Raw genomic sequence first — 12,391 nt, 5'->3', positions numbered from 1 at the left:
ATCTGTATGCACAGAGCTTGAATGCCAGTTACTCAGAAAGGATGAATAGTCCTTTAATTGCTATAACACACTATTTGAAGGGTGTGATTTACTATAAAATGCCAAGCCACTAGAGCAGGGAAATGGTGGTGGATGAATTACGCATTCCCCAGAGGTGTCTGCCTTGAAGAAGCATTTCCTAGTAGGTTGCATTGAACAAATATATAGAATGCTAACAGTTGTGAGCAGGAACTTGAGAGGAGGGCTCTCCCCCTGGCAAGGGCATCTTCAGGGAAAAGTGCAGAACATGCGCATCTTTGCTGAAGCAACAGAAAGCCGGCAATGTTGAGTTCTATTGAGCAAAGAGGAAAACTGGACAAGTATCTACAGTAATTCCCCTCAGCTTCCAGGATGAGTTGTGCATTTTTGAGTCAATGGGTGAATTATTCTCTCAGGATACAATGCTGTGTACAGAAACAGCCTTGCCTTACAGAACCTTGCCACACTGCAGAGTTACCATCTCCTGTGAACTGGGCTCTCTGAAACCCCACCTGTCTGTTGCTGTTATTACTCTCCTCCTATCCTCAGGCCACACCAGATGTTCAGCTGGGAGGTTCCCCCACTGCTGTAAGCTACAGTAGTAACAGGTAAAGGCACCTAGCAGCACTGAATGGATAAATGACACAGGTTCGCCAATATAATAGTATGTTCTTTCCACCAAGTATGGCAGCAGAGACACAAGTCTTACAATTCATAGAAAACCACTTACCTTCCTTTATAGCTTTTACCCCAACCTAAGGCAGCTGAAATTAAAGAATCACACAAATGCATACACTCATGCTAGGCAATCTTGGCGTTAATAATGATAGCCATACACATAGAAAGTACAAACAGACAAATGAACAAAATGTATGTTGCACTGGTTCTACTCTAATGAAGTTCAGTGGTGGTCTATGCTGGGGCAGATTGCGGGAAGATGTTTCTGGCTTTATGTCACAGGGTTATACAGTTTAAAAAGGACTTTTAATATGAAGTGACTTAAGGTGAGAAACCCAGGTAGAATGATGTAATGGAAACAGTCCTAAGAGGGCTTTTAAGTAGTGACCTGTGAAATGCCAGGAGGAGGGAGCCCTTCTTGATAGCCACCCTGAGGGCTTACAGGAAAGACCTCTGCCCCCTCCACTGGCCATGCACTCTCCTCAGCATATGGATGTTGAGGACTGTATCAAAGGAGAACTTGTTGTTCGAGAAGGGAAGGTAACATACCCAGACTCAAAGGACCTGATAGGCCACGTGGCCTACTTTCCCTCACTGGGTCTGAGAGAACTGTGGCAGGTCTTGAAGTGTACAACAGGGCCAGTCATACCAGAACCCAACTTGCCAGCTCAGAACACACTGAAAAGTTAGAGAAGGCCTAGGAACTAGAAGGCCAAAACAGGAGGAGGTAGGGACACATGCTGAGGACTCAGTTCCTAACTATAACCCTATCCCTTGTTTTTGGCCTTTTCTTCTGGGCTCTTTTAAATGGTCTAGAGCTGCCTTTAGAAGTGCATTGGGGATTAAGATAAGACACAATAACAATGGCAAGGGGTAGGAGGAGAAGACTAGTTATCTGGCCTGTGACAAGCCTTGTACAACAGGACAAGCCCACATAACTAGGACCATAGGCACATGACATCACATACAACCTGACATAAGATGTGAAAGCTCCTCCCGCCAAAAGGCCTACCAAAGCAGACAAAAATGAACAGATTTATGTTATTGATGGAACACAGGATATTCTACAAATGTTTCGCTACAATTACAACTAGGCCAGGGCTTATTGCTCCTCTCATGTTTTCCTGGACAAAAATCCCAAGATCAACTACTTTCCCCAGAATATCTTCCACATAACCCAATGGAAACCTGGCAATCCAGTGAAGACTTGGGAGATGGCAGACTGTGCAGCAAAAAGGCAAGCTAGATCTAGAGAGGAAGGCCAGGCTGGGTACATCCTCAACTGCCTTGTGGAAAGGACATCTAGGAGTCACCTGTTCTACTAAATGTTTATCTGTAGTATTACTGGAGTTTGAACTTTGGGCCTTGTAAATGCTGTGCAGGAGCCAGATTCCCAACCTTTTTTTTTTTTTTTTTTTTAGTTTCAGGTACAAGATCATGTTTTTGCATGAGCTTCAGACCAAGATCCTCCTACCTTTGGCCTCCCACATATCTAGGGCTATAGGCACATAACACCACATCTGGCTTGTTGGTTGAGATGGGGTCTTGCTACCTACCCACCCTTATCTCCTGACCTCCTGCCCCACCTCTACTAGCCTCAAATCTCTATCCTCCTAATCTCTGCCTCCCAGGTGGCTAGAAATGCAGGCATGAATCATGACCTCACTCTCGAGCCAATTTTAGCAGTGAGAAACCTACAAGTCTCTGGCTCAGGGTAGGTAGCGGCCATTGGTCATAGCAGACTTTATCCATTACTTTCAGGAGACTGAAGAGCACTAACCTCTGAACATGACACCCCTCAGCTCTTGGGGACCACATTCACTTTGGTCCCAGGCTATACTTTTACCAAATCCAGAAGAATTAAGGATGCCTTAAAGAGGACCTTCTCCATATCATTAGTTATAAAAGCCAGTAATGCTGCTGTATCCTTCCAGTCAAGAACTCAACTATCTAAACACCTTTGCCTCTTCATCAGGATAATTAGGACCCAACATTTTTGTAGCAACAGAACTTTGAAAGGCATGGTGTCCAAAATCATAATACACTAAAACGCCATGCTCAAAACTAAAACCAGAGTGAAAAGTGAAGATATTTGAAGGTCATGATGGAAATGAAATGAATACAGATGACATCACTTGGTGCTTTTTAAAGATGCTGTATTTCAGTTAAATGTTCCAATAAGGAAATAGTGTCATAATGGCTTTCCTATGCGTATCACCTCTGACAGGCGCTTTAGGTCCTATTTCACACAGAGAAACAGAGCATCTTTAAACCCAGAGAAATTAGCAAAGCTTACTTTACCGAAAATTCACGTTCAAAATGGCGCATGCTCTACTGAAAACAGCAAAGAGAAAAAGAGAAAGGGGACACAAGTCGTTATTCAGATTTAAGTGTTATTTAATCACACAGTAACAGACAGTAAAACATTAGTCTGAAGCACATGTTCATTATTCATACTACAAAACTAGGATATACTTAAATTAACCATCAAATGGCCTGGTTTATAAACACTTGGTTTTTAGGACATCACAAATGTACTAGTCACTTTCCTCTTTGCATTATTTCCTAGGCCATTTAAGTGCTATTTTTATTTATTTGTTTACAACAGTGACTTCAAAAGAACCACAGAGGTTTTCTCTCCCTTGAAGAGCAGAATGGTATCAGGAGTGTATTTCTTTCTATTGCCAAACATCAGGAGAAAAGGAACCCCTTTCTCCCCACACACAGCAAGTCTGCTACTGTCAAAAACAAGACATCTATTTAAGTTGGGAGAAGCAAAAACATAAAAGGGTGTACTGACGGGCTGGGGATATAGCCTAGTGGCAAGAGTGCCTGCCTCGGATACACGAGGCCCTAGGTTCGATTCCCCAGCACCACATATACAGAAAACGGCCAGAAGCGGTGCTGTGGCTCAAGTGGCAGAGTGCTAGCCTTGAGCGGGAAGAAGCCAGGGACAGTGCTCAGTCCCTGAGTCCAAGGCCCAGGACTGGCCAAAAAAAAAAAAAAAAAAGGGTGTACTGAGGAGCCCCACAAGAGCAGGTAGAGAACAGCCCCTCTCCTCTTCCTCTGTACCTGCCTGAAAGCAGTAATCAGCAAAGGACTCCAGCCTCTGAGGTCACTTCCGCTCCCCCCCCCCCCCCCAGGGCACAGTGAATGAAATGAGACAGAAGTTGAGGTCATTTACAAAGAAAAATGCAAGGAAAATTTTAAACCTTCTTTCTAACAGAAGATTCCAAGTTAAAAGTGAAAGGCTTTTTTCCGATAGTTCCTAAGGAAAACTTGCCCCGAAGCCAGGAAGAAAGTTCCTTCCCCTAGGAAGGAGCCTGGAATTGAGGTAGGACAGTTGGCTGGGCAGGTAGGCCACCAACAGGAAGCTCTAATAGAGACAAAAGATGCTGGGACAGCCTTTCTCCACCCTCCGGCACCTGGTGTGTGTGGGTAGGGGACTCAGAGGAACTCCTGGGCTTGGGAGTGGAGAAGGAGGGCTGACACGAGTGGGCTTAAAAGGTGGCTGCTAAAGGCAAGCAGAGAGCAGAGCAAAAGCATTCCAATCAGCACCATGGGATTAAGTGTAGCTTTTGAGAAAGAAAGACAGGTTTTAAGGGCTTTAGACATAACCACATACTAACAAACACCAATTTTGAGCCTGCAATGGGTTTCAGACTTCTATTAGGCCAGGAAAATTCTACAAACTATAACATTCTAAAGAAACACATCTCTTTCGATGCTTTCAGTCTCACCCCCTACCTCCAATACTGGCTTTTAATGCCATAATCTTAACCTTAGCCCCTTTCTGTGTTCTTAAGGTAGTGTTGCCTCTTCTGGCTCTCCAGATTGAAAATTTATTCTTACAGATGTGTTTTTTAGAAACTGTTAGTCACTCTCTTCAAATGACTGTTTAAAAAACTGTAAGCACGAAGGGCTAGAATCCACAGGTGGTTGGGCTTTCATAGCTTATAACAAATAATATTCCACTGCTTGTACAGCCTTGCAATGTTACACCATCTAACAAAGAGCAAGGCCTTTTGGAAAGATCCTCTTGAAAGATGGAAATCCTGGCTCATGGTCACAGTGAGTGGGTACATCTAGGATACAGTCCAGGTTTTCTGATTCTGCATTCAGGGTTCTTTTCACATGGGCAGAGTAAGGGGTTCACTGCTCAGACCTTGAAGACACTTCATAAATGAGTAAATAGACAACAGCACCAAGTTCAAATCCTGGCTCTAGAAATTCCTCCTATTTGTGTGCCCTCGATCAAATTCTCTTAAACTTAGTTAAGGTAAGAGATCAACTTCTCTTTTTTTTTTTTTTTTGCCAGTCCTGGGGCTTGGACTCAGGGCCTGAGCACTGTCCCTGGCTTCTTTTTGCTCAAGGCTAGCACTCTGCCACTTGAGCCACAGCGCCACTTCTGGCCATTTTCTGTATATGTGGTGCTGGGGAATCGAACCCAGGGCCTCATGTATATGAGGCAGGCACTCTTGCCACTAGGCCATATCCCCAGCCCTCAACTTCTCTTAACCTGTTTCTGCATATGTAAAAGAGAGCTAAACTGGAATCTACCCTCACCGAATAGGAAAGTACTAGTCATGAGGATTAAAGGAAATACTTACTAAAGGAAATACTGACTATAAACCACTTACAAGGTACCTGGCATAAAAATGTGTTGGACAACTGTTTAGGCCCTCCTGCTTATTTAGCTTTCAAAAAACAACTCCTGGGGCTGGGAATACGGCCTAGTGGCAAAAGTGCTTGCCTCGTATACATGAAGCCCTGGGTTCAATTCCTCAGCACCACATATATAGGAAATAGCCAGAAGGGGCGCTGTGACTCAAGTGGCAGAGCGCTAGCCTTGAGCAAAAAGAAGCCAGGGACAGTGCTCAAGGCCTGAGTTCAAGGCCCAGGACTGCCCCCCCCCCCAAAAAAAAAATCCTCTGCAAATCTGTTTTTAAAAACTCCATAGCAAGCAACAGAACTACTTGTTTCCCAAGTTGGAAAGGAGTGAATATTTGCATGTGTGTAAACTGGGACCCTTTAAACCATTCAGCTCTTTCAATGAGTATAAATACTGGTTGGTGACATTTATTGTGAAATAAGCCTGGATAAAGAATTTTACAGTTCTTAAACAAGTGATCTTCCTGAGGCAGGAAATAATCTTTAACAGAAAAGTGATAAGAATGTTCTCATTACAAAACAACCCAAAAAAACTAAAAACCAAAAAACTCCACTAGGTTCTCAGAGCACTAAAGAATGTCAACCCTGACTTGGGGAAATCAAATTTGCAGCATAATTGAAGAACTTGTACTGCTCCGTCAACTTGGTAAGAACCCCAAAAGGCTCCAACAGAGGTGCTGCAGAGAGAAAAAAGAGGATCTCCATTGCTGTAAAGGGCTCGTAAGGGTAAGCCCCTTCATTTAGAAATACCTGTCACTTCTGCCCTATCCTAGAAGTGACAGTAAGACTACCATCTATTACAAATTACTTAAACTGAAGCTTTCAGGAATAAAAGCTCTACTGCCCAACTCAACTCACCTGAAGGTGACCTGCTGTTGACCTGTTAACCTAGTGTTGGCCCATGCTGGGTTTAAAGTAGCTTGATTAGAAGGAACTGGGAGAGATTCTCGCTAAATGCTGCTCTTTCCATTTACAGAGAAGTAACCCCATCCATTCCTCTGTGGAAACTGGCTTGTTCAAGGCCGGGGGAACTAACAATGTACTACAGGCTCACTGAGAAGGCAGGCACTGCCATCTCCCTCATTCACTCAAGGCAAACCTGAAGCACAGACAGGTTAAGTGCCCTGCCCATGAGCCCAGAAACAGTGAACATGGTCCTAAACTTAGGTTTCCACATCCCTGGTGTAGTTCTCCTTAGTTCCAAGTTGAATTGTGATTGAGACATTTATCTCCCATAGGAATTCTTCTAATTAATACTAACCCTTGAAAACAAGGTCTTCACTTCTGCAAACTGCTTTTTATCATAAAACTGGGAGACACTATCTTTGATGTAAAACCATAAAGTTGGTCTGTAAGTACAGACATAAATTGGAGTAAATGTGATTCCAGGAGTAGGATGAGCAGCATGCAGAAATGCAGGAAGAAGACCTTCCTCTCCCGCAAGGAAGAGCCAGTCTATGTAGGGCTGACCAGCCATAGGTTGCCACCATAGGTCTGTGCTCACCCAGAAGAGGCCCTGAAGGCAAATCAAGCCTATGCAAATCCACCAATGAGGATCTGTAGAGCATCGCGCATTGCTACAGTTAGGACCCTACTACATGCTGGTATTCCCAGATGCTTTGCATAGAACAAAGTTCAAGATGTTGTTGATTGGATGGACTAGTTTTTCAGGTGAAGATCTTTTTTAAGGCGGGGGGGGGGGTCTATTGAGAGAAAAAGTTACTAAGCTTTGTCCTAAAAGAAAACATTTGCCTAAACTACATCATTTTGGTGCTCGTAGGGTGCTGGAAAGGTAGGACCTTGTCAGTCATCTCTGTAATGCAGGGGCACACACAATCCCTGGCAAGCCACAAACTCTTATTAGTGCATCCTGAGAATACCATGTGTGACTAAACTCACTGTGGTCATCTTGTTAGGAATGCTAGATTAATAGGGCAAATGCTAAATATTAGTTTGCTTTTTTAATGAGATGCCTTATAAGAAATGGCCAGCAGAGGTCAGAACATAGTCTTTGGGAGCAAGTTCAATAATTTTGTTAGCAAAACATTAAAGACCACCTATTTGCTAGGATTCTGTCTTCTCTATCAGTCCTTGTGTTTGGGCATTGAGATATCTTCCCCTAAATCTTCCAAGCTCCCTTTTGGCATGTGTCCTATTATATATTCATAATGTTGCTCCTGCAACTCTCCTAGATAAAGCACTTCCAATGCAAAAGAATCATTTTTCCCCATTCTAAAAGTCACGCAAACTCGCTACTGTGAGATAGCGCCATTTAGAGCAGAGGTATATTAGAGAATTCCACCCAAAGACCAGATAGATCATGAATTCCCTAACCTTTCCTCCCTCCCTCCCTCCCTCCCTACCTCCCTCCCTCCCTTCCTCTCTACCTCCCTCCCTCCCCCCCCCCCCCTCTGCCAGTCCTGGGACTTGAACTCAGGGCTTACGTGCTGTCCTTGAGCTTTGTTGTTCAAGGCTAGTGCTCTACCACTTGAGCCACAGCTCCATTTCTGACTTTTTTGGTATTTAATTGGAGATAAGAATCTCAAGGAGTGGCCGGGAATATGGCCTAGTGGTAAAGTGCTCGCCTGGTATCCATGAAGCCCTGGGTTTGATTCCTCAGCACCACATATATAGAAAAAGCCAGGAGTGTGCTAGCCTTGAGCAAAAAGAAGCTCAGGGACAGTGCTCAGGCCCTGAATTCCAGCCCCAGGACTGGCAAAAAAACAACACCAAAAAACATAAAAAAAAGAATCTCAAGGACTTTTCTGCCTAGGCTGGCTTTGAATGGTGATCCTCAGATCTTAGCTTCCTAAGTAGCTAGGATATAGGTATGAGCCACCCATCACCCTCGATAAGGCGTTTACAGATGAAAAGTAGTGGGGCTGGGAATATGGCCTAGTGGCAAGAGTGCTTGCCTACTACACATGAAGCTCTCGGTTCGATCCCCAGCACCACATATATGGAAAACGGCCAGAAGGGGCGCTGTGGCTCAGGTGGCAGAGTGCTAGCCTTGAGTGGGAAGAAGCCAGGGAAGGTGCTCAGGCCCAGGACTAGCCAAAAAAAAAAAAAAGATGAAAAGTAGTGATAAATTGCCCAGAACCACATCTCATGCACATAGTAAGGTGCTTTGTACAGTAAACAGTCAATTCCTTGCTAAATGAGATCTTAGGGTTTCTCACCATTTTCTCCAATTTCCATCTCCAGAAATTTTTTATTAGCCTAAACAGACTTGGGAGTTTCTTATAAAACTGACAAAACCAAGGACAAGAATGCTGTCGCCATGAACTAGGTAATATGCTATTCTGTAGTAACCCATAAGGAACCATTCTTAGCCAGCTAGAAGAGCCCCGCTAGAAGCAGCAAGGAATTCACAGTAGCACTCGTGTATTTGTTTCTTCTTTTCTCAGGAGGGTCAGCTAGAAGATTTGGAAAGTTAATAATCTTGGTGGAAGCTAGGAACCAATGGCTCATGCCTGTAATACAAACTACTCAGGATGCTGAGATTCAAGGATCACAGTTCAAAGCCAAACCGGTCAGGAATGTCTGTGAGACTCTTATCTCCAATTAACCATCTAAAAAATTGAAGTGGCACTGTGGCTCAAAGTGGAAGAGCATTAGCCTTGAGCAAAAAAGCTCAGGGACAGTGCCCAGGCCCTGAGTTCAAACCACATGAACAACAACAAAGGAAAGAAGGAAGGGAGGGAGTGAGGGAGGAAGGAAGGAAAAAAGAAAGAAAGAGAGAGAAAGGGAGGGAGGGAGGGAGGGAGGGAAAGATGGAGGGAGGGAGAAAGAAAATTGCAAAATGGGTAGGAGAGAAATCTTAGTTCAAATAGAAAATAAGGAAACAAAGACAGTATTATGAAAGTACAGTATTCTACAAAATTCGGAGATTATTTTATAAGTTGTCCCCAAGACAGTCCTTAAAAAATATTTGCTGCTGGGCTGGGGATATGGCCTAGTGGCAAGAGTGCTTGCCTCGTATACATGAAGTCCTGGGTTCAATTCCCCAGCACCACATTTATAGAAAATGGCCAGAAGTGGCGCTGTGTGGCTCAAGTGGCAGAGTGCTAGCCTTGAGCAAAAAAAGAAGCCAGGAACAGTGCTCAGGCCCTGAGTCCAAGACCCAGGACTGGCCAAAACAAAACAGAACAAAAAAATGCCTCAATGAAGTAAAAATAAACTACCCTTAAAAAAATATTTGCTGCAATACTAGCAGTATTTGATTTAATTCACAAAGGTGAAACAAAAGCGAATAATAGAAGATATTCCTAGAGTTAAATACATCCAGAGCAGAATAGAGAAGTTATTATAATGTGGTGGTATTTCACTCTGCACTTAGGCTTCTCACAAGTTCTGATCTGAGACAAAACCCGATGGAATCTCTAAGGAGAAAGCTCCCTGGTCCTGACCTAAGGAGTCCGCATGAATGAAGCTTTTCAGCAAAAAGAGCAAGCTTGAGTCAGAAGGTGGCTAATGGCCCTGACACCGGTCCATTCCCATGAACCCCTAGCCTGGAAATGCAGCCCCTCAACTCTCCTACATTACAGGCAAGGTACACTCCTTATGGCCTAGCAAAGAAGGCTGGTGCTATCCAATGCTCATAATGCTTGGGCCATAGCAGGAAGAGGAAGAACCTAGCTCTTTCTCTTGGTGGAGAGGAGGATACGATGACATCTTATCCCATTACTAACCTGCTGTAGAGGGTGGAGTCGGAGATGATGGGGATGTAAGAGGTGAACTGGCCCCAGATCCTGCTAAGATAAAACACACAGAAACACTCATGGGAATCAGACATGCATTTGGGAATTGGCATGAGCAAACATCCATGATGGGATTTTCCATTGGCTTAGTATCTGGGCCTATGTGAAACAAGGTGATAAAGAATAGAAAATTAGGAGGCTGTACTTAAGTCCTCAGACCTCTAGAGGCTGACTGACCAATTTGTATAATTAGTGGCTTAAGCACTGTCTACAGCATTCCTTCCTAATTCAAACCCACCCCAGGGTAATGACAGATGACAGTGGTCATAGCAGTACAGGGGACAGAGAAATGGAGAGCACACTGGTGAGAAAGCAAGAGCTCTTGGCAGCATCCATCCATCCAAAATGTATGCATGTATGGTGTATACTTATTTACTTATTTATTTAACAACTGGTCTCAAACTCACAATCCTCCTGCTACATCCTCTGAAATGCAGGGAATACCAGAAGGAATCATCGCATCTGGCTTGTGAGGTATGAATTTATGGGCATGTTGTGTGTATGCTTTGAGACAAGGAGAGGTTATCCAAGATAACCTTTAACTATGTAGCCTCAAACATTTGATCTTCCTGCTTCAGCCTCCAAGTGCCGCATTATCTGTGTGCACCATCACACCTAGCTTTGCTTTCTATACAAGTTCCACTTCATCAGCAAGTACTAGGAAGTCTAGATTTTCCAAGCCTTTTCTTATGTCCAATTTGGTAAATATATTTACTTAAAAATAAAACAATGTAAAACCCCATATAGTGCCTGCTTTTACTGGTCCTGGTGAAAATATTCCTCTAAGTTCTCAGCATCTCTCTATAGCTCAGAAATCCCTAGAAAATATCCTCTGGCCTGACATGCAAGTAGCCCATGCGCAGAGGATCCTACATAAGCTTCTGTGGAGATAGAAGGCCCTTTCCACATGTGGAGGTCCTCAGGAGATGTTAGCCAGAGCTTTCTCACATGGAGCTGCCTGGGCTGACAGGCATTCTCCCCAGGAAGGACTGCTGCCACCCATCGCTGAGAAGCTACCACTAGCTACTCTGATTCGGCCTCAAGCCATCACTCTTCTCAAAACCCAGAGGACATCTAGTGTCTTATGGACACCAGGCACATTGGGAAATGTCCTAATTAAACTACATTCCCCTCTGACTTGCTACTTTTTTTGTTTTTGTTGGTAGTGGTGGTTGTAGGGCTTGAACTCAGGGAACTCAGGGCCTGGGTCCTGTCCTTGAGCTTTTTTGCTCAAGGCTAGTGCTCTTCCACTTCGAGCCACAGCTCCACTTCCTGGTTTGTTTGTTTGTTTGTTTTTGTCCAGTCCTGGGGCTTGGACTCAGGGCCTGAGCACTGTCCTTGGCTTCTTTTTGCTCAAGGCTAGCACTCTGCCACTTGAGCCACAGCGCCACTTCTGGCCATTTTCTGTATATGTGGGTGCTGGGGAATTGAACCCAGGGCCTCATGTATACGACGAGGCAAGCACTCTTGCCACTAGGCCATATCCCCAGCCCCCACTTCCTGGTTTTTGAGTGGTTAATTGGAGATCAGAGTCTCACAAGGACTTTTCTGCCTGGGCTGACTTTGAACCAAGATAATCAGATCTAAGCCTCCTGAGTAGCTAGGATTTACAGGTGTAAGCTACCAGCACCTGGCCTTGACTTACTACCTTTCCATTCCAACAATATCCCCTAAGCTCTCTAGAAAATAAACAAATGTTTTACTGACAAATGAGGTGAAACTCAATGCACAGTGTTTTCATGCTTTGTACTACTAGAAGATTTTAATGAGAAGATTGAACTTGTGATTCTCATAGAGTTTTGCAAGCACTCTGTACATCCCAACTACCACAACCAACACTTTAGCTTTAGCTTTTCTACAGTAATTAAGAACATGATGGTGTTTGAGTCCTTGATGTCCCTTTGGGCTGCATGTGGCACAGAGCTCTATAGGAAGGCGGGGCCTCTGGAAGGTGGAGAGCATAGGGTTAGGCCTTTTCTGCTCTATCAAGAACTGGCTGCTAGACAGAATGACTGCCAGACAGACATGCTCGTTGGAGACATAAATATTGGCCTACTGATGACAATGACTACACAATGACTAGGTCACATCCATCCTATCAAACATGGAGAAAATAGACTTCTAACTGAAATTACCTGCCAGCCACAACAGGGCCTGCCTTGGTCCTCATGGGACTGTCCCTTCTTTACTCTATAGCTCTCCCTCAGCCCATTTCCAGCCTGGACTCTGCAGTGGTACCAGCATGAGCCTTACCCTCTTCTGGC

At 44.2% G+C, this 12,391-nt stretch overlaps 1 protein-coding gene across 5 annotated transcripts in view; it reads right to left on the bottom strand.

Annotated features, from left to right (window-relative positions):
* Window positions 1-12,391, bottom strand: part of Pxk (PX domain containing serine/threonine kinase like) — an 82,238-nt gene that overhangs the window by 1,539 nt on the left and 68,308 nt on the right. For 2 of the 5 annotated variants that reach the window (XM_048356035.1, XM_048356037.1), the window contains one exon: window positions 10,059-10,121. In XM_048356035.1, coding sequence (XP_048211992.1) covers window positions 10,059-10,121 — 63 coding nt within the window. Of the gene's footprint in view, window positions 1-748; window positions 783-10,058; window positions 10,122-12,391 lie in introns of all 5 variants that reach the window. The other 3 variants (XM_048356038.1, XM_048356039.1, XM_048356036.1) reach the window with 3 other exon arrangements.

Source organism: Perognathus longimembris, chromosome 10 (genome assembly GCF_023159225.1).
Source record: "Perognathus longimembris pacificus isolate PPM17 chromosome 10, ASM2315922v1, whole genome shotgun sequence".
NCBI classification, from domain to species: domain Eukaryota; kingdom Metazoa; phylum Chordata; class Mammalia; order Rodentia; family Heteromyidae; genus Perognathus; species Perognathus longimembris.
Note: the sequence above shows the minus strand (reverse complement) of the source record. Positions and strands in the feature narration are given on the sequence as shown.